Source organism: Mustela nivalis (assembly GCF_964662115.1).
Source record: "Mustela nivalis genome assembly, chromosome: 1".
NCBI lineage: Eukaryota > Metazoa > Chordata > Mammalia > Carnivora > Mustelidae > Mustela > Mustela nivalis.
The window spans coordinates 55,083,734-55,102,581 of NC_139020.1; the positions used below are offsets into that span (position 1 = coordinate 55,083,734).

The 18,848-nt window shown below is 35.8% G+C and overlaps 1 protein-coding gene across 24 annotated transcripts in view; it reads left to right on the top strand.

The window, feature by feature from the left end:
* DZIP3 (DAZ interacting zinc finger protein 3) overlaps positions 1–18,848 on the top strand; it is a 122,802-nt gene that overhangs the window by 42,580 nt on the left and 61,374 nt on the right. For 21 of the 24 annotated variants that reach the window (XM_082697178.1, XM_082697155.1, XM_082697166.1 and 18 more), the window contains 5 exons: positions 2,649–2,763; positions 8,528–8,647; positions 10,297–10,398; positions 12,393–12,485; positions 13,261–13,313. In XM_082697178.1, coding sequence (XP_082553304.1) covers positions 2,649–2,763; positions 8,528–8,647; positions 10,297–10,398; positions 12,393–12,485; positions 13,261–13,313 — 483 coding nt within the window. The remainder of the gene's footprint in view (positions 1–2,648; positions 2,764–8,527; positions 8,648–10,296; positions 10,399–12,392; positions 12,486–13,260; positions 13,314–18,848) is intronic. The other 3 variants (XM_082697169.1, XM_082697170.1, XM_082697171.1) reach the window with 1 other exon arrangement.

The following is an 18,848-nucleotide window of genomic DNA, read 5'->3' on the forward strand; positions in this document are numbered from 1 at the left end:
TAATGCTTTTGAGGATATTAAATATCAAACTTAACAGGTCATGGCAATAAAAGACAGTGTAGCAAAGACATGAGGAACATAGGCCTTGCAGTCTGACGGACCTGGGTTTAAATACATTTTTTGCCATGTACCCAATCTATGACCCTGAGAAATGTTATGTTACTCAGCCTTATCTTTTCCTATCTGTAAATGGAACCAATAATAGTCCCTACCTGCAACAAGGATGTTGTAGATGATTAAATAAGCTCTCAGAACACAGAAATGCTAGGTTTAATAAACAAATGATGGTTATAATTATTAATACGATCACCAGTGGGAATAGATGTTTAAGGTATAAATGAGTTTCTAAAGCACTGAAAGGGTCCAGAGTCTGGGTTTGGGAAATATTGGGGATCACACAGTTAGTGAAATTGTGTGGGGGAACCTTTATGGACTATTTACTTCCTATATGGAGGTCCTTAGCCATTATAGCATAATTTATTAATTTTATTTGCTCAGAATTTGGCATGTTCTGAAGATTGTGTGTGCTGAGTGTTAGGGATATGATAGTTTGCAAAATAGATCGTTCCTGTCTTCATATAACTGACCGTATAGTGAGAGTTATAGACCTTAATCAAATAATCAGCTATACAAATAATCAATTATGAAATAGGATAAAGAGCTATGAAGAAAAATGCAGTGAAAAACTAAGTAGCCTTCACTAGACACCCAGTCCAGTTCTGGGAATCAGAAGTCTTCCTGAGGAAATAATGTTTGGCTGAGACTTGAAAGATGAAATTGGCAGCTGTGCCAATCCTTATGCAGGATTACTACTGGCCCCAACCATGGGATTCCCAAAAGAGTCACCTCTGTGGGAGTTACCTGATTCTTTTGTAAGATTTTATCTTCAATCCTCTGGCATGCTTATTTTTTACTAGGCTACCCAGAAGACTTCCTGCTTCCCATTTAGTAGCATGATGCCATCAATATAAATGGGCTTTTGTGATGTTTTACAGAATTTTAGGATGGTCAGAATCTCTTTAGTCTATACTGTAGAGAGAATTCACATAGCTGTGAGACAGGACAAAGAATGTATTCTGCTGTCCTTCCCTCAGATGTGTGAACTGCTCTTTAGTCTCTTGACCATTGGGCATTGGAGAGAATCTGTTTTCCATTATCATTGATAAGAGAAAGCCCAGTCACAGGACAGCATCATTTACTTTCATCCTTGGCCTAGAGGATGTGTCACCACTGAGCTGCTCAAAGACGCTGGTTCCTTTCTCACTGTGACCTCTGGACTGTCCTCTGGACCTTTTCAGGGAACCTTGTGTAGTGGTGGCTTCTTTGGTCTTGTGTAGGAAGTCCATTCTAACATCCTTAGCTCCCTAGGCTTTTTCAGTACCCTGCCAAAAAATTTCCAGCATCTCCACCTCAATTACTATAGCCATTATTGGATCCACGCTTGAAGTAGCCTTCTCAGCAGCATGTTGGCTCAGGTGGCTCAGGTGTCCTTGTTAGGAAAATCAATCTTGAACTGTGGAGGAGTCATCCCAAATCAGCATACACTTCCCTATCCAGCTGTGTCTCTGTTGGTTTGGCACTCTTAAGATCCACTCCCACATATGTTTCTGTACACAGTAGTACACACTAGGCAAATTCCGCAGTTCTTATGGTGAATCAGCTTTTCGTTTAGGGGCGGGGACTCTAGTTTCCTACTTGGACTCTGCTTATACCCAGTTCCAGAGTTATTGGTCCATGAGCAACAAGCCGAGATAGGAGAGGATCTTGAGAAGGGAGGGCATCATCTTTTGATATATGCACCTTAGATGATATTTTGGCTTGGTCAGAAAATGGATTCTGCACTCCTCTAGCAAGAAAGAGGTCATTATCAGCCAGAGGAGTTCAGGACACTTTAGGGGTTTCATTTAAATGTCCCCACTTCAGATCTTATGGTCTACTTGTTCCCTGTCAAAGCCCTCATTTTAGCATAACAGTCCCGCTGAGGCAGTGTGTTTAGTCTTTTCTGCTCTTCTACCCTTGTGATTAAATACAGGGCCCCATTTCCAGCACAGTATGCCCTTATAAGGTTAGACTTGGTAAAGGTTTTTTTTAAATATTACCATAGAGACCTTTTAACTTTCACAGAGTGTCCTGAGTTGGTAATAGTCCTGTCAAGGAGGTGCATTTGGTCTCTTTTGCAGTTTGTTTCACCTTGTGATTAAATTTGGCCTGATTTTCAGTACAGATTATTGTTATGGATGTAGGAGATTAGAGCCTTTTTAAATGCTGCCATAGAGTCCTCTGTCTTTCACAGTGTGCCCTGAGTCAACAGTTGGCTGACCTGTGCCTGTCATTCTCTTTCTTCAAGGCTTCCAAGACAGTAGACAAAAGCCAACCAACTCTACAATCCCTTTAATTACCATGGCCCCTATTCTGTTCAAGCTTGAGCTACTACATAATCTATTGCCTCCCCTTCCACCTGTATTTCATCCCAATCTACCACAGGTGAGAGTCCTAGCATTTGTATTTCTATAGCATGCCAGAGGTTTTCACCACCCTACTTACCACAAAAAAAAAAAAAAAAAAGAAGGGTTGCTTATTGTCTCATTGGTAAACTATCTAGTTACAGAGTCCCATTCAAACTGACCTTATTTTAAAATGCCTTGCAGATATAATGGAGGACTGCTAGAATTTCATAAAAGTTTACAAGAAATAGGAGATACAAATGATCATTGGTTTGACATAGATCCTACAGAAGATGAAGATTTACCTACAACTTTTAAAGTAAGAAATTGCTTAAGGACATTTCACCTGTGACTAATCAGAATCATTTTTGATGAAGTGTGGCCTATGCTAACTTTGTCATATCTATTCTTTTTAAAGATTTTATTTATTTGAGGGAGAGGGAGAGCATTAGAGGGGAGAGGTCAGAGGGAGAAGCAGACTCCCTGCTGAGCCAGGAGCCTGATGTGGGATGCGATCCTGGGACTCCAGGATCATGACCTGAGCTGAAGGCAGTTGCTTAACTAACTGAGCCACCCAGGTGCCCCTAACTTTGTCATATTCTATAGCAAGCACATTCTTTTGTTGGAAATTAGCTTTTTGTATAAGAAACAACATTGATTCCATTACCTAGTGCAGAATATAAGATTCAGCACATAGAGAGGAGTGAGGTGGCTGGGTTAGTAAATAACAAGATTTGTTAGTATTAAAAACAAGATTAAATGCTATACTAGTCCAGTACTTCACATAGCTGGAGCTAAGTGTAATAGTTAATTCTTTTTTTTTCTAATCATATTTACCATTATTTTGTTCTTGATTTAAATTTAAAAAATACTAAGAAAATTTGAAAAGCTTATTTCAGAAAACTTGAAAGATATAAAAGTGCTCAAAGATAAAATTCATCCATATTTCTTCAAATGGAGAAACTATTGTTAGTATTTTCATTTATGTCTTTCTAGAAACACATGTATAAACACTTGAACCCTTAATTTTTAGTAAATTGGAATGATGTTATACACATTGATGTGTAGTTTAGAAATATATACTGTGAATTTCCCAGTAGTTAGATTATTCTACAGTATGATTTTTTTTTATGGTCCATCGTATAACTGCTTTAATTTGTGTAACCAGTTTCTTGCTATTGAAAATTTAGTTTATTGTAAACATTTCAGTTTTTCATTATTATGTAAAGTGATCTTTGTGCATTTCTCACATAATTCCTATAGGACAAATTTCTAAAGGTGGAATTGTGAATCAAGTCCAAAGTTGTTGATATTTATCTTCATATTTCTTTTCAAAGTTTGTATTCTTTTTTTTTTTTTTAGAGGGAGTGAGGGGCAGACGCATGTGTGCATGTGTGATTTGGAGAGGGAGAGAATCTCAAGCAGGCTTCTCACTGAGCAAGGAGCCCCTGGTGGGGCTCAATCTCATAACCTTGAGATTATGACCAAACCCAAAATCAAGAGTAAGATGCTTCAGCTAACTGAGCCAACTGGGCACCCCACCAGTTTTTATTCTTAAGATGAAGTATGAAAGTTTCCATTTCCCTTATCTTCTTGGTATTCTTAATTTTGAGTTAATTTTTACTCCTCTTCTAAGCCATATTGTAGTAACTTTTTAATTTGTTTAGTGGGTTTCTCTTGGTTAGTGTTTGAATAACCTGTCTGCAGACTTTTACTTTAAGCTTTTGTGGGTCCTTATATTTTGACTGAGTTGAAAGCCAGATCCATTCCTCAATGTGGATATTCTGAAAAACTATGAAATTCAATTTTCTTAGAAGCTATAGCAGCTCAAATTGTATAAACCTAATAAAACAGTTTCAAAACATATGGGACAAAAACTGGTGACACTAGAAGGAGAGATAGAAAAGTCTTCAATCACAGAGTACTATTTTACTATAGCTCTTTCAGTAATCAGTAGAATAAGCAGACAGTTTTTGACATTTGTCAGGAAAATCACACTTCAAACCTAAGACTTCAAACCTAAGACTTAAAAGTGATTTTATATATTTTAACATTAAACTTTTGAGCTTGCGTGAAGCAGTCCCTACTTGGTCTTAGTTTTCTCTTTTTCCTCCTCCTTTTAAAATATCTTTCTTTGTTATCCAGACATTTTTAGTGAATTTTTTCAAGGAAAATAATACACATATACAGTGTGTAAAATAATATTAAAAGACTCGAAATTAATAGTCTGTGGTCCATCATCTCTAATTGTAGTTCCTAACTAGAGACACCTTCTTCCAGCTCTCTAGGCGTATTTATTTGATATATCTATATCTTTTGAAAAGATCTATTGCTTTTTTATCATATTTCTCCATTGTAGATAATATCTTTTGACTTCCCTCTATGGTAGATGAGGAGGGTTTATTAAACTCATCCCCTTTACACATACACTTTTCTTTCCCCATTCTACCAGTAGTTATACATCTTTATTTAATCTGCTTTAGGGTTTTCCTTTATTCCTTGGATTATCCTTCTATGTAGAATACTCTGTTTCTTGGATCTCACGTTTTCCTCTTTTTAGGTTTACTCCCTTGTTTTGGTGTTACAAGTCATGCAGCAGCTTCATAGAGAAGGGTGAGTCTGGGAAGTAAATTTTTTGAGACCTTTCAAGTCTTCAAAATAATTTATTTTTTCAATACTTTATATCTTGCCTGGGCATAGAATTGTAGGTTGCAAATTATTTTCCGAGTGTTTCTATTATTTCCTTGCTTCCAATATTCCTTTGAGAAATCTAATCATCTGATTCTCGATCTTTTGCTTATAACTTGTTTTAATTTTTTTCCTTTTGGGAGTTCTTAGGATATTCTGTGCTCCCTAGTGTTCTGAGCTTATATTTTGAAAATGTTCTGGGACATTTAAAAAGTTCATTAGATGATTTTTTTTTCATTTTATTTATGGAATGTTTGTTAGATACTTGATATCTTAGACTAAATCTATGATTTTCTTATTTTTTTTACCCTATTTGTTACATTTTATCTTTTTGTTTTACTTTCTAGAGGAGATTTTTCTTAACTTTAGCTTTCTGCATAGGGCAGATACTCAGCCAGTGCACACTAGTGCTATCATGTTAGTTGTTATAGTGTTAAAATATTTATGTAGTGTTTCAAAAATAGTTGCTGCCAGGGGTTTTTTGGGCATCCAGCCACCATTCCAGCTGCTTTGGACTTTCCACCAGCCTTCCCTCCCTATGCTGCTTTAAAATCCAATAAAGATTTAATGTCTAGTAGGGTAGAATGCTTCAGTGATCCTGGCTGTGGGCCAGCATGTTCTTAATCTGTAATGATTGGTGCCTGGCACCCCACCCAAAATCTTGCTTCGCAGACATTGTGATTAGATTTTTTTTTTTTAGGATATTTAGACGACTGACCTATACCCATTTATCCTAAGTGAGTTCTACCAAAGACCTACCCTACCCCATTTGCTCCTACCTTCATATATCCCCTTAGATAAACTTATCCTGGTGGGGGAATATAGCACCCCTAGAGATGCTGGCACCCTATCAGGGTAGTGCCTGGTTATTTTTAACATTACCCTTGTTCTTGTCCTTCTACTGAGTTTTTAATTTTAATGATTATTTCAGCTATTATCTACTAGGAGTTTCTGCCATTATGAATGTTTCCTTTTTTCTTTTATATATACACACATATATACACATGTCAGAGGTAAATGTCAGCCAGATCATGGAAGACCTTATATAAGCCAAGTATGGGTGTTCAGACCCTTTCTTGAAGTTAATGTGAACCCCCTGAAGACTTTTAAACACTGGAATGATATAATCAAATTATAATAAAAGAGAACAGACAGATACACACTCATATACCTGTATACATCTATCTATGTGTATATATATGCACATATACATGTGTGCCTCTCTGGGAGGTGATAGGTCTTATGGGAACCAGAAGGCTGAGAATAGAACTAGCTCTGTAAAGACTGAGGGAAGAGCATTCTAGGTAAATGGAAAAGAGTGTGGGAAAGCCCTTAGGCCTTGACACACAAGTTTGAAGAACTGAAAATGCAAAACCATATGAATTTTTTAATGAGCAAGGCTAGAGACAAATTCAAAGAGATGGCTAGATATACTGAATTTAGGTTCTGCAGGTTCTGCAGGACCTTGCAGTCCATGCTTGGTAAGGGTTAAGACTATTTTAGGTAGGTACAGTGGGAAGCCACTGAAGTATTTTAAGCAAGGAACTGACTCTTTTGCTTTTGTATAGAGAGTACCTTGGAGCAGAGTCGGTGGGGAAGAGGTATACCAGTTAGGCACCTGGTTATTACAGCTAATAATCTAGATAAGATGGAGTGTTATCAATGGAGATAGAAATGGAAGGATTTACAGTGTATTTTGGGAAACAACACAATGACTTGATGATGTATTGCAGACAAAGGGTGATGGAATCCATTATGCAGTGAATGACTTCAAGATTTCTGGCTTGAAGCTGAAAGATGCTGATAAATGAGATGGTGGTAGATGAGCAGGTCCCATGGCCCTGCTAAGTTTACTTCTGTGTCTTTAACATCCATAACATCCCTTAACTTCCCTAACAACCTGGCTTCTAACAGGTACTCAGTAAATATATTGAATGAATGAATGCCAAAGACAAGAGGCAAGAGATAAGGGGTGAAGAAGAAGGAACAAAAGGATTAAAAGGATTAAAAAGGGAAAAAACCCTAATAAAGTAGTTACAAATTGTAGTTAGTGTTCTGAAGGAGACAGAGGTGGGGTAGAGAAAATGAAGAACACAGATATATACTCATGTAGCTGCATATAGGCATATGTATATATGTGGCATATATTTGATGGGAGTGTCAGTAGGTCAGTATTGAACTAGTAAGTTTGAGATGTTTGAAACTGTAGTACTTATATACATTCTGTGAGCCTGTTTCTTTTTTCCCCATTTCCACTTGGCTATTTGCTATGCTGTAAGGATATATATACTACCTTTATACTGACAGGTCCTTAAATGCCTCTCATTTCTTTCTCTCTTATCTTGATATTTAAAACATTTTTGTTGCCTTGGTCAAAACATCTTTATTCTTCAATATCAGCCATCAATTTAAAATTCTGAATGCTATCAAAGGAATGTTATGAATGGTAACTAGATTTATCAAACACTCTATAGCAACTTGTTTGTCATGTTGTATATTCTCAGTATATTAAACATACTACTATTTGAGGCGCCTGGGTGGCTCAGTGGGTTAAACCTCTGCCTGAAGCTTCAGCTTAAGCTTCAGCTCAGGTCATGATTTCAGGGTCCTGGAATCAAGCCCTGCCTTGGGCTCTGCTGAGAGCCTCCTTCCCCCACCCTCTCTTTGCCTGCCTCTCTGCCAACTTGTGATCTCTGTCTGTCAAATAAATAAATAAAATCTTAAAAAAATATACTACTATTTGAAATCTTATAATACTCTCTCTAAGGGATAAGCGTTAAGGACTTGGTCTAAAGACCTGTTTAACATAGACTTCATTATGGGTTTCACCTACATTTAATCAGCATTTGAAAATAGGAAATTGCATTCCAAGTTACAACTCTGAATATTGAAAGCATATTTCTGTATGCTGCTTCTGCCCATAATGGCAGTGAGTGGCATATTGCTCTACTCTAGGAGTCCCACTGCCAACATAGTGTTCTGAGAATCAGTTTTAGCAGACCCTCCTGGGCTCCCAGTGATTTGTTGTCTGTGTGTGTGTGTGTGTGTGTGTGTGTGTGTGTGTGTGTGTGTATCAGAGCAAGTAGTTTTTAGTAGGAACACGTCAGGTATTATGCTATGAGTTGGGATGGTAAAGAGAGGTACAGCTTCAAACACAGACTCTTTTCTCCTATGTTTATGTTCAGTAAGAAACCAGTATTTCTAATTTAGGACCTTTCCATATGTTGTTTACTTTGAATGAGGAAAAAATGTTCTATTGCTGTTTTAGTAAAAAACATATAGTGCCTTCAAAAAGGGAGATAATAAAATGGACATATTATTTAAGGTAAAATATTGGAAGTATTTCAATCTTGTTACTAATAATACATAATTTTTAAAAAATTTTTTAAATCTAGGATCTTCTTAAAGATTTTATCAAGACAACAGAAAGTAATATAATGAAGCAGACCATTTGCAGTTATCTAGATTGTGAACGATCTTGCGAAGCTGACATTTTAAAGAACACCAATTACAAGGTAATATAATTATTAACTTTTTAAAAATGAAATTATAAAATTAAACTTACATACAAATTATTGTTATGCATCAAAATATTGTTTAAAAAGAGTACTTGGTTTAATTATAGTAGTAATCCAGTTAAGAAGTTGAATATTTTGGGGTACCTATGTGGCTCAGTTGGTTAAGCATCCAATTCTTGCTTTCAGCTCAGGTCATGATCTCAGGGTTGTGAGATCAAGCCCTGGGTCAGGCTCTGCACTCAGCAGGGAGTATGCCAGAGATTCTCTCTCTCCCTCTCTGTCCCTCTGCCCCTCCCCCTCTCGAGTTTGTACCTACACTCCTACCTGTCTCTCAAATAAATAAATCTTAAAAAAAAAATTTGACTGTCTCTAAGAACTTAAATTCATAGTGAACAGGAATTATATATATATGGGAGTCAATAAAAAGTAAATCAATTTTGCTAGGGATTTTGTAATACTCAAATGTCTCTGTAGTTATAGTTAATGTCTCTGCAATTATAGCAGTAAAAATTATGTGGAATATTCTTTACAGTTAGAAATGTTGTAGGTTTAAAATATCAGCATTTTATTAAGGAGAAAAAGTGTTACTCTTCAAGAATTCTGTTACTAAGTAAGTGATGATTTTCTGTTGAATGGTTCTTGGGCAAGCAAAGTGAAACCAGCCTGGATATGAAGAAATTCAACAAAGTACATCAAATCTAGTTCTCTTTGAATATATCAAAATAAGGCTGTGGGAAATCACAAGATAGGATGAGATGTAACCATCAGTGCCAGTCTGACACCATTTCTATCATATAATGGAAATCCAGTTGCAAAGCATGATGTGTATACAGTGAGTGTTGGGGGAAGAAATCCAAAATGTATTCATTAGATTAATACAGGTATGGAAAGTAGGCCTGGGGAAGTGGGCTGTTCAGGGTTGGTGGCAACTTGGTCTGGTTTAGGTGATATGGTCCTAAGGTTTCCCAGGGAGGCTTCCAGGGTTCTAGTCACATGGACAGCATGTAGCCTCAGAAAGTCCTGGCCACAAAATTCAGATCTTTGTCATCCAAGCAGTTTACCTATTTAAAGGAAGCAGGACTATAGTGCCCAGGGAGTACATACTGGGAAGGACTAGAAATTTATACCTTGAGATAATGCAGTAATTATCTGTCATTAACATTGCAAATCAGGTCTAGTGATTGTTAACAGAGATTCCAGGGGAATATGGTATGGAATTGGGGCAGGAGGAAAAGAGAAATGTAAAAATAGAGGTGAAGAGGGGTAGAAAACATGTTCCTCTAAAAAGGTCACTCACCAAATTTCTCATATTTTGTTGTAACAGAACAACAGTATATGTGTCAGTATATGGAAAATATTACATTGGCTTAATCCAATAATTACCTTTTCTTTTTGTCCTTATACTTCTGTCTTTAGTGATGTAAAAATGGACTTATAAAAATAACTTAGAAAGTTGATTACCAGTGATCTGTTGATAAATTTTGAATGCCATGTCAAACTCGTCTAGTTATAGCATAATTTTGAAAGTCACTTAAGGTGTTCATGTCCAAATAAGTGAATGGATGAATGAGACTTACAGTAGTATTTTTTATACCTATATGAATTATTATTTCCATATCAACAGCATACTCTTTCGTCTTTTCCAGGGATTTTTTCAGTTAATGTGTAGTAAAAGCTGCTGTGTTTATTTCCATAAAATTTGTTGGAAAAAGTTCAAGAATTTAAAATATCCAGGTGAAAATGATCAGGTATTTGTTTTTTCCTTCAAAACTTTACAGCATTTCTTTTATCCATCCCATTACTTCCTGTTCACATCCTTCTCTGCTTTTTTTCTGGCTCTAGTTTTCTTTTGCTCTTATCTCATGCTTTTTTCCTCATTATTCTTTGTTCATCATCACCATTTATTAATAAACATCTTTTCAGGGGATACTCTACTAGTTGCTTTGGTTAGTGATTTCTATCAATCTTTTCCCTCCCTTTCAAAAGTTTATGCTCTTAAAAATAGAAATATTGTGGGACACTCGAGTGGCTCAGTCAGTTAGGTGGCTGTCTTTGGCTCAGGTCATGGAATTAAGTCCCACTTTGGACTCCTTGCTCCATGGGGGGGTTTTCTTCTCCTTCTGCCTTCCACTCCCTCTGCTTGTGCTCACACTCTTTCTCTCTTTCTAATTAAAAAAAAAAAAATAGATTGCGTGTGTACTCACATAAAGGACATAGAATCAAAGAATATACTTGCTATATACAAAAAAAGTGAAAGGACACATATAATTTTAAGGATAGTTTCTATTTTAAGGGATAGAGAAAAATAATAAATGTTATAGTCTTCAATCATATATTTGTAATTATTTATATTTACCTAAAGTAGTATAACTAAATTAAATACCAAAGCCCGATTCTATATTGATTACTTTTTAGTGAGCTAATGGCCATATGTTGGGTTTATACTGTTTGGTTCTAGAGTGTTTATATTGTGCATATAACAGAAAACCATTATAAAGCAATTGTGGCATAGTACAAAAAGCACTGTATATAGAGTTGGGTGATCTGGGTTCAAGTCCAGATTGAACCACTTACTGTTTTGTTTTGTTTTGTTTTGTTTACATTATCTTGGTGATTTAACCGTTCAGAAACTCAGTTTTCTAAACCATAAAGTGAGAATAGTAATACCTACTTCTTAAGATCATTGTGAAGATTAATAGATAAAACATGAACTTGCATTATACACTAAAAATCATTGTGTGAAGTCTTACTCATTTTTTTAAGCAACATGTGAATACTTTTCATTTTCTTTGATTGTTAGGGCGATCAGTATAGTTCAACCTCAGAAAAAGAAGTACAAGAAAACTGAGTAACTTAACCAGGGGAAATAGCAAGTTTAGAGCCAGAGAAAGGAATCAGCATTTTTGTTCTTTTCCCCAGAACCCTCATATATCTGATAGAATTCAGTATTTTACATTTGCTTAATTAAAGTACATTTCACTTGACGTTGCTTTACCTAGGGATGGTGAGCACATTTTATTTAGGCTGTTTTTGGTACTTGAAGACTTTGAAGTAGAAATGATGAGAGAGAAAAGTGTGATCATGCATTTTAAATCGGAAATCCATTGATACATGAAATGGACTACTTTTTTACTTTTGTTTTTTATTTTTTATTAACATATAGTGTATTATTAGCCCCAGGGGTACAGGTCTGTGAATCGTCAGGCTTACACACTTCACAGCACTCACCATAGCACATAACCCTTCCCAATGTCCATAACCCTACCACCCTCTCCCTACTCCCCTCCCCCCAGCAACCCTCAGTTTGTTTTGTGAGATTAAGAGTCTCTTATGGTTTGTCTCCCTCCCAATGCCATCTTGTTTCATTTTTTTCTTCCCTACCCCCCAAAACCCCCACAATACCTCTCAAATTCCTCATATCAGGGAGAGCATATGATAATTATATTTCTCTGATTGACTTATTTCACTCAGCATAATGCCCTCTAGTTCCAACCACATCATTGCAAATGGCAAGATTCCATTTCTTTTGATGGCTGCATAGTATTCCATTTTATATGTATACCACATCTTAGAAATGGACTATCTTTGAACAGCTAACTCTCAAATGTTTATTCTCATCTTTTGTTTTATCATCTAGCAACATCAGCTTTTAACTTTAATCAGATTTGCAGATTAATGATTTTTTTCTATTTTTTATATATTTTTTCTATTAGCGATTTGTTTTTTCTATTGATAATTTTAGGCCTTTAGTGGGAAAAAATGTTTGAAGGAAGGATGTACAGGTGACATGGTAAGGATGCTACAATGTGATGTACCTGGAATTGTTAAAATTTTGGTGAGTATCTTTATCTTTTTCTTATTTTTTTCTTGCTTTCACTGGAATGGCATTTTTTACTTCAAACAGATTTGAGAATCATAATAATGGCATTCTAGACATATTTTTTCTCTTTGATGATGATCAAGCTCTCTGACCTTCCTATTTGATTTTTCCAAAGTACTATTTATGTGGTCTTTAAGAATAAAAAAAAAATTAAAAATAAAGACACAGAGGGGGAGGGAGGCAGAGAGACAAAGCTGGCAATGGCTGTACCAATGAAGAAAGTCTGTCCTAAACCAAGAATGATAATCTAATTTTGTTCCATCAAAGCTTAAAAATAATTTTAGACTTTCTGAACTTCTTAGAGTCTGGGAGCATCTTCCCATGAATTTATCTATAGAACGTCACATACTATATGTGGTATATACTCAGATGGTATCCACTTAATTTTTTCTATTCAATGAAATATCTTTAATTCTCAGTATGTATGTAAATAGACTAAAATTAGAAATATGTATTATTTTTTTCCCTACATATGTGTATTTTTGTGTTTCAGATTGAGCATTTAAGTCCTATACTGATATATAGTAGAATTGCTTTTTAAGATCAACTCTAGTTTTTTGTTTGATTAGGATTGCTTATGGCTCACCTTGTTACTTCTGTTTTACTTGTTTTAAAGTCTCTATAGTTTCATTCTCATTATCTTTTTTTAAATATTAAGGCTAAGAAGTAACATTAAAGAATTTTGAAAATTGAACTACTTTAGGGCTATTTTTTTTTCTATCACTTGCAGTTTGAAGTTGTGAGAAAGGATGAATATATAACCATTGAAAATTTAGGAGCAAGGTAAGCTTGAAATAAAATATTCTTTTTCCTGAGCATGTATATATTTTTCACTTGCTGCTTTTTTCTGTTTCTGTTAACTTGTTGGAGCTCCATTAAGTTTAAAGTAGTATTAGTTGTATGAAAAAATTGTATTTGGTTGACATTTATTTCCCACTCTTTCCCCACTTTGTAGACTTTTAAATTCTAAAGTAAAGAATAAATTATATGGATACTTTTCCTTTAAGTATGAATATAATCCTTTTCTAAAAACAAGATGTTTTTCTTAAAGCTATTTAAATTAGGTTGATTGGGTATGAAAACTTTCTCCTAGCTTTCAAAACTCATCCAAGCTTGTCTGACAATTAGAATTCTCCAATTTCTTGGATGAGAAAATTATATTGCAGAGGAAGATACAGTATAAGCTGGGAACTCAAAAGAGGTAAAGAGCATTATTGCTATTGAAATTAGAGATTTCATATAAAATGTTCTCCTAATTCATTGATTCTCTTTTCTTCTACTGCAAGTATAAATTTCAACTATTCTTCAGTCTGGCATTGATATCTAAGACATCAGTTTTCCTCCATGTGCTAATGAAAAGTCTTTCTCTCTAGCACAGGTTCCATTCCTAAAACCTAGATCTATCTACTGGCATACTAAATAGCTCCACTTTTGCTTTCCAAAAATATCCATTGTTCAACATTCCCACAAATGGACTTGCAGTCTTTCTTCCCAACACTGCTCTGTAAGTTTTTTTAAGTCTAGTCAATTCAGCTTCTTAAAAATACTGTAAATGCCTCCCTTACTTTTGCTCCAACATTTGCATTAAACTAAATGAAGTTATTATTTCTCACTTGGAATTCTTAAACAGCTTCTAAACTGGCCTTTTTGTCCCTAGCCTTACCTTTCTTCACTTCTGTTCTTCACATAGACATCAAGAACACTTCTCAGAAATGAAAATTGAACTATATCACTTCATTTAAAAATCTTTTCAGAAGCTTCTCATTGCTCTTAATTTAGTTCAGTTTCTTAGGTTGGCTCTTCAGACACCTTTGTCACTGCTATACTCACTAGAGTCATTTCTCATTATTCTTTTCTTACTATATGTGCACCAACTATACTGGGCTTCTTTTACTCCTTAGGTATGCCATCTATTTGACCTCCAGGCCTTGCTTGGATATTCTGTTCCTTCGGCTTTGCCAATTAAAATTTTTGGAAACCCTTAACTTTCATTAGATTAGGTGTTTTTTTTTTTTTTTTTAAATCACGTGTTCCCTTTACTTCTATCAAAAAATTTACCATTGGGGCACCTGGATGGCTCAGTGGATTAAGCCTCTGCCTTTGGCTCAGATCATGACCCCAGGTCCTGGGATCTAGCCCTGCATCGGGCTCTCTGCTCAGCAGGGAGCCTACTTCCCTTCCTCTCTCTGCCTGCCTCTCTGCTTATTTGTGATTTCTGTCTGTCAAATATATAAATAAAATCTTTGAAAAAAAAGAAGGAAAAAAAAAATTTACCATTGACCATGGAACAGCATGGGGGTTAGGGGTGCTGACCCTGCCTGCCCCCCACAGTTAAAAATTTGCATGTAATTTTTGACTCCCCCAAACCCAACAGGCTAATAGCCTATTGTTGACTGGAAGCGTTACTGATGGCATAAACAGCCAATTACGCATATTTTGTATATATATTATATACTATATTATTAAAGTAAGCTAGAGAAAAAAATGTTACTAAGAAAATCATAAGAAAGAGAACATGACATATAGCCGGCACCCAATAAATACATGACTGATATAGAGGTTCTGCATTCCTAATTCTGCAATGGGTATGTTACTTTTGTTTTGACAGTCAGTTAACTTGGATATGAACTGTGAACTCTTTTGGGGGTGGGCAGTGGTTCTAGTCTCAGTTGAGATCTTTACCTTCATCTGAGCTGCTTTGAGTCTGTTCCATCCATAGATAATTCATCAGTCAGAGGTCTGACTAGAAACTTTTGGAGATCTCTTCTCTGACTCTTTCCCTTTTGGGATTCCCCCCACTCTCTTAAGTAGCCATAGTTCCCTGGCTTCAATTTTCTGGTCCCTGTAGTCTGGGAGACTTGTTTTCCACCAGACTATACCTAGCTCCAGGTTAAAAGCTCTAAACTAGGTGAACTATTGACATTTCATCCAGTTCTCTCCTCCTCTACCCTGAGCATGTACCCTCTCAGCAAAGTTGGTCTTTTCTTTCTACTCTCAGTGCCTCAGGGAGCTGCTTTTTGTAATTTTCCCAGGTTTTAAGTTGTTTACTGTGGGAGAATCCTCTGGTAACTGGATCTCAGTTGCCAAATTGGAGGAGCTACTTCATGGGGTTTTATGCATGAATAATAGGATGGCTATTTTTTTTTAAACTCTAAGATGCTTTATTGTTATTAAAATATATTTGAGGAAAAGCTCACAAAATATAAATGCAATGTTTAATAGTTATTATACAACAAACACTCTTGTGTCCCCACCCAAGTTAGTAGGATTTTGCCACCACTCCAGAAGCACTCCCTGTGGCTGTTCCCCATTCCTCAACTCCTCACCTTCTCTCTAGGTAACTGTTATCCTGACCATCACAGTCATCCCTTTCTTGGTCTTTTTTATAAAAAATGTCATCTATAAGTGCATTTCTAAGGACTGAAGTTCTTTTTTTTTTTTTAAGATTTTATTTATTTATTTGAGAGAGAGAGAGAACATGAGATGGGAGAAGGTCAGAAGGAGAAGCAGACTCCCCACAGAGCTGGGAGCCTGATGCGGGACTCTATCCCGGGACTCCGGGATCATAACCTGAGCCGAAGGCAGTTGCTTAACCAGTTACTAACCAGCTGAGCCACCCAGGGGCCCTAAACACTGAAGTTCTTTTTATAGGTCATATTTTTCAAGCTACAGTTTATATACAGTAAAATTAACTCTTTAGAAATAAACATTTAAATGAGTTTCTTTGTATACAGTTGGATAACCACTACCATGGTCAAGATACAGACTATTTTTATCTTCCCAAAAAGTTTCCCCCAAATCTCTTTTTCAGTCATTCCCTTCTCCCAACCTCTAAACCTGGGTAACCATTTGTATGCTGTCTGTTCTGATAATACGCTTTTTACTGACAGTCCTTTAGTAGGAAAACCTTTTGCACTGAACTTTTTCACTTAGCATAATGCTTTTGAGATTCATCCATGTTATTGCATGTATCACTATAGTTTATTTTTGTCTATTACTGAGTAGTCTTCCATTGTATAGATGTACCACAACTTATTTATGCATTCAACAGCTGATAATATTTGAGTTGTCTCTGGTATGGGCTATTGTGAATAAAGCCACTATAACTACTCACATATATGAAATCATAAAGACATATGCTTTCATTTCTTTTGTGCAAATTCCTAGGAGCAGGAGCACTGATTCATATGGTATATGTTTAAGGTTAAAGAAACTAAGCCGAATGGTTTTCAAAGCAGCTGTACATTTTATCATTCTCACCAGCAATATAGGAGAGTTCTAGTTTCTCTGCAGGTGTGTAATAGTATATTATTGTGGTCTTAATTTGCATTTGCCTAATGACTAATGAAATTGAATATCTTTTCATGTGTTTGTTTGCCACCCATATATTTTCTTTGATGAATTATCTATTCTAATTTTTTGCCAATTTTTTTCATTGGATTGTTTGTTTTATTTTTAGCTGTAAGATTTCTTTATATATTCCAGATAAAAGTTCTTTACCTAAAATGTATTTTAAAAATATTTTATCCCAGTCCATGGCATGTCTTTTTATTTTCTAAGAGGTATCTTTCAAAAAGCACAAATTAATAATTTCAGTAAAGTCTTATGTTTCTTTTATGCTTAATGCTTTCTGTGTTTTAAGAAAAATTTTTCCACCCACAAATCAAAAGATTTTCTCCTATATTTTTTCTAAGTTTTAAGTTTTTAGGTTTTACAGATTTATTATCCATTTTCAAGTTTTGCAGATGGTGTGACATAAGGGTCAAGGTTCGTTCTGTCACATCATGAATTGGTATTGAATTAATGCTTCTCTGCATGCATTGAAATGATCATTGGTTTTTTTTTCTTATTCTTTCTTTTTTTTTGTTAATATGCTGAATTACATACACTTATTTTTTTTTTCTGTGTATCTCCTTGTGTGTGTGTGCTCCAGGATTCATTGTTTGCACCATACCCAGTGCTGCACGCAATATGTACTCTCCTTAATACCCACCACCAGGCTCACCTATCTCCTCCTCCTCCCCACAAAACCCTAAGCTTGTTTCTCAGAGTCGACAGTCTCTCATGCTTCATCTCCCTCTCCAATTCCCCTCAATTCACTTTTCCTTTCCTTCTTGTAATGTCCTCCATGTTATTCCTTATGCTCCACAAGTAAGTGAAACCATATGATAATTGACTCTCACTGCTTGACTTTTTTCACTCAGCATAATCTCCTCCAGACCTGTCCATGTTGATACAAAAGTTGGGTATTGCAACATATTTCAACATCCTTTCTGATGGAGGCATAATACTCCATTGTGTATATGGACCATATCTTCTTCTTCTTTTTTTTTTTTTATTTATTTTCAGCATAACAGTATTCATTATTTTTGCACCACACCCAGTGCTCTATGCAATCCGTGACCATATCTTCTTTATCCATTCATCTATTGAAGGGCACAGTTTGGTGATTATGGCCATTGCTGCTATGAACATTGGGATACAGATGACTCTTCTTTTCACTACATCTTTGGGGTAAATAGCCAGTATTTTGGGGTAAATACCCAGTAATGCAATTGCAGGGTCATAGGGTAGCTCTATTTTTAATTTCTTAAGGAATCTCCACACTATTTTCCAAAACAGCTGCACCAACTTGCATTTCCACCAACAGTGTAAGAAGGTTCCCTTTTCTCTACATCCTCTCCAACATTTGTTGTTTCTTGTCCTATTAATTTTGGCCATTCTCACTGGTGTAAGGTGGTATCTCCATGTGGTTTTGATTTGAATCTGCCTGATGGCTAATGTTGATGAAGATTTTTTTCATGTGTCTGTGAGCCATTTGTATGTCTTCTTTGAAGAAGTGACTGTTCATGTCTTCTGCCCATTTTTTGACCTGTTTTTTGAGTATTGAGTTTGAGGAGTTCTTTATAGGTCTTGGATATCAGCCCTTTGTCTGTAGTGTCATTTGAGAATATCTTCTCCCATTCTGTGGGTTGCCTTTGTTTTGTTAGACTGTTTCCTTTGCTGGACAGAAGCTTTCAGGCTTGATGAAGTTCCAAAAGTTCATTTTTACTTTTGTTTCCTTTGCCTTTGGAGACATATCTTGAAAGAAGTTGCTGTGGCCGATGTCGAAGAGGTTACTGCCTATGTTCTCCTCTAGGATTTTGATAGATTCCTGCCTCATGTTAAGGTCTTTTATCCATTTTGAGTTTATCTTTGTGTATGGTGTAAGAGAATGGACGAGTTTCATTCTTCTGTACATAGCTGTTCAATTTTCCCAGCACCATTTATTGAAGAGACTGTCTTTTTTCCACTGGATATTTTTTCCTGCTTTGTCGA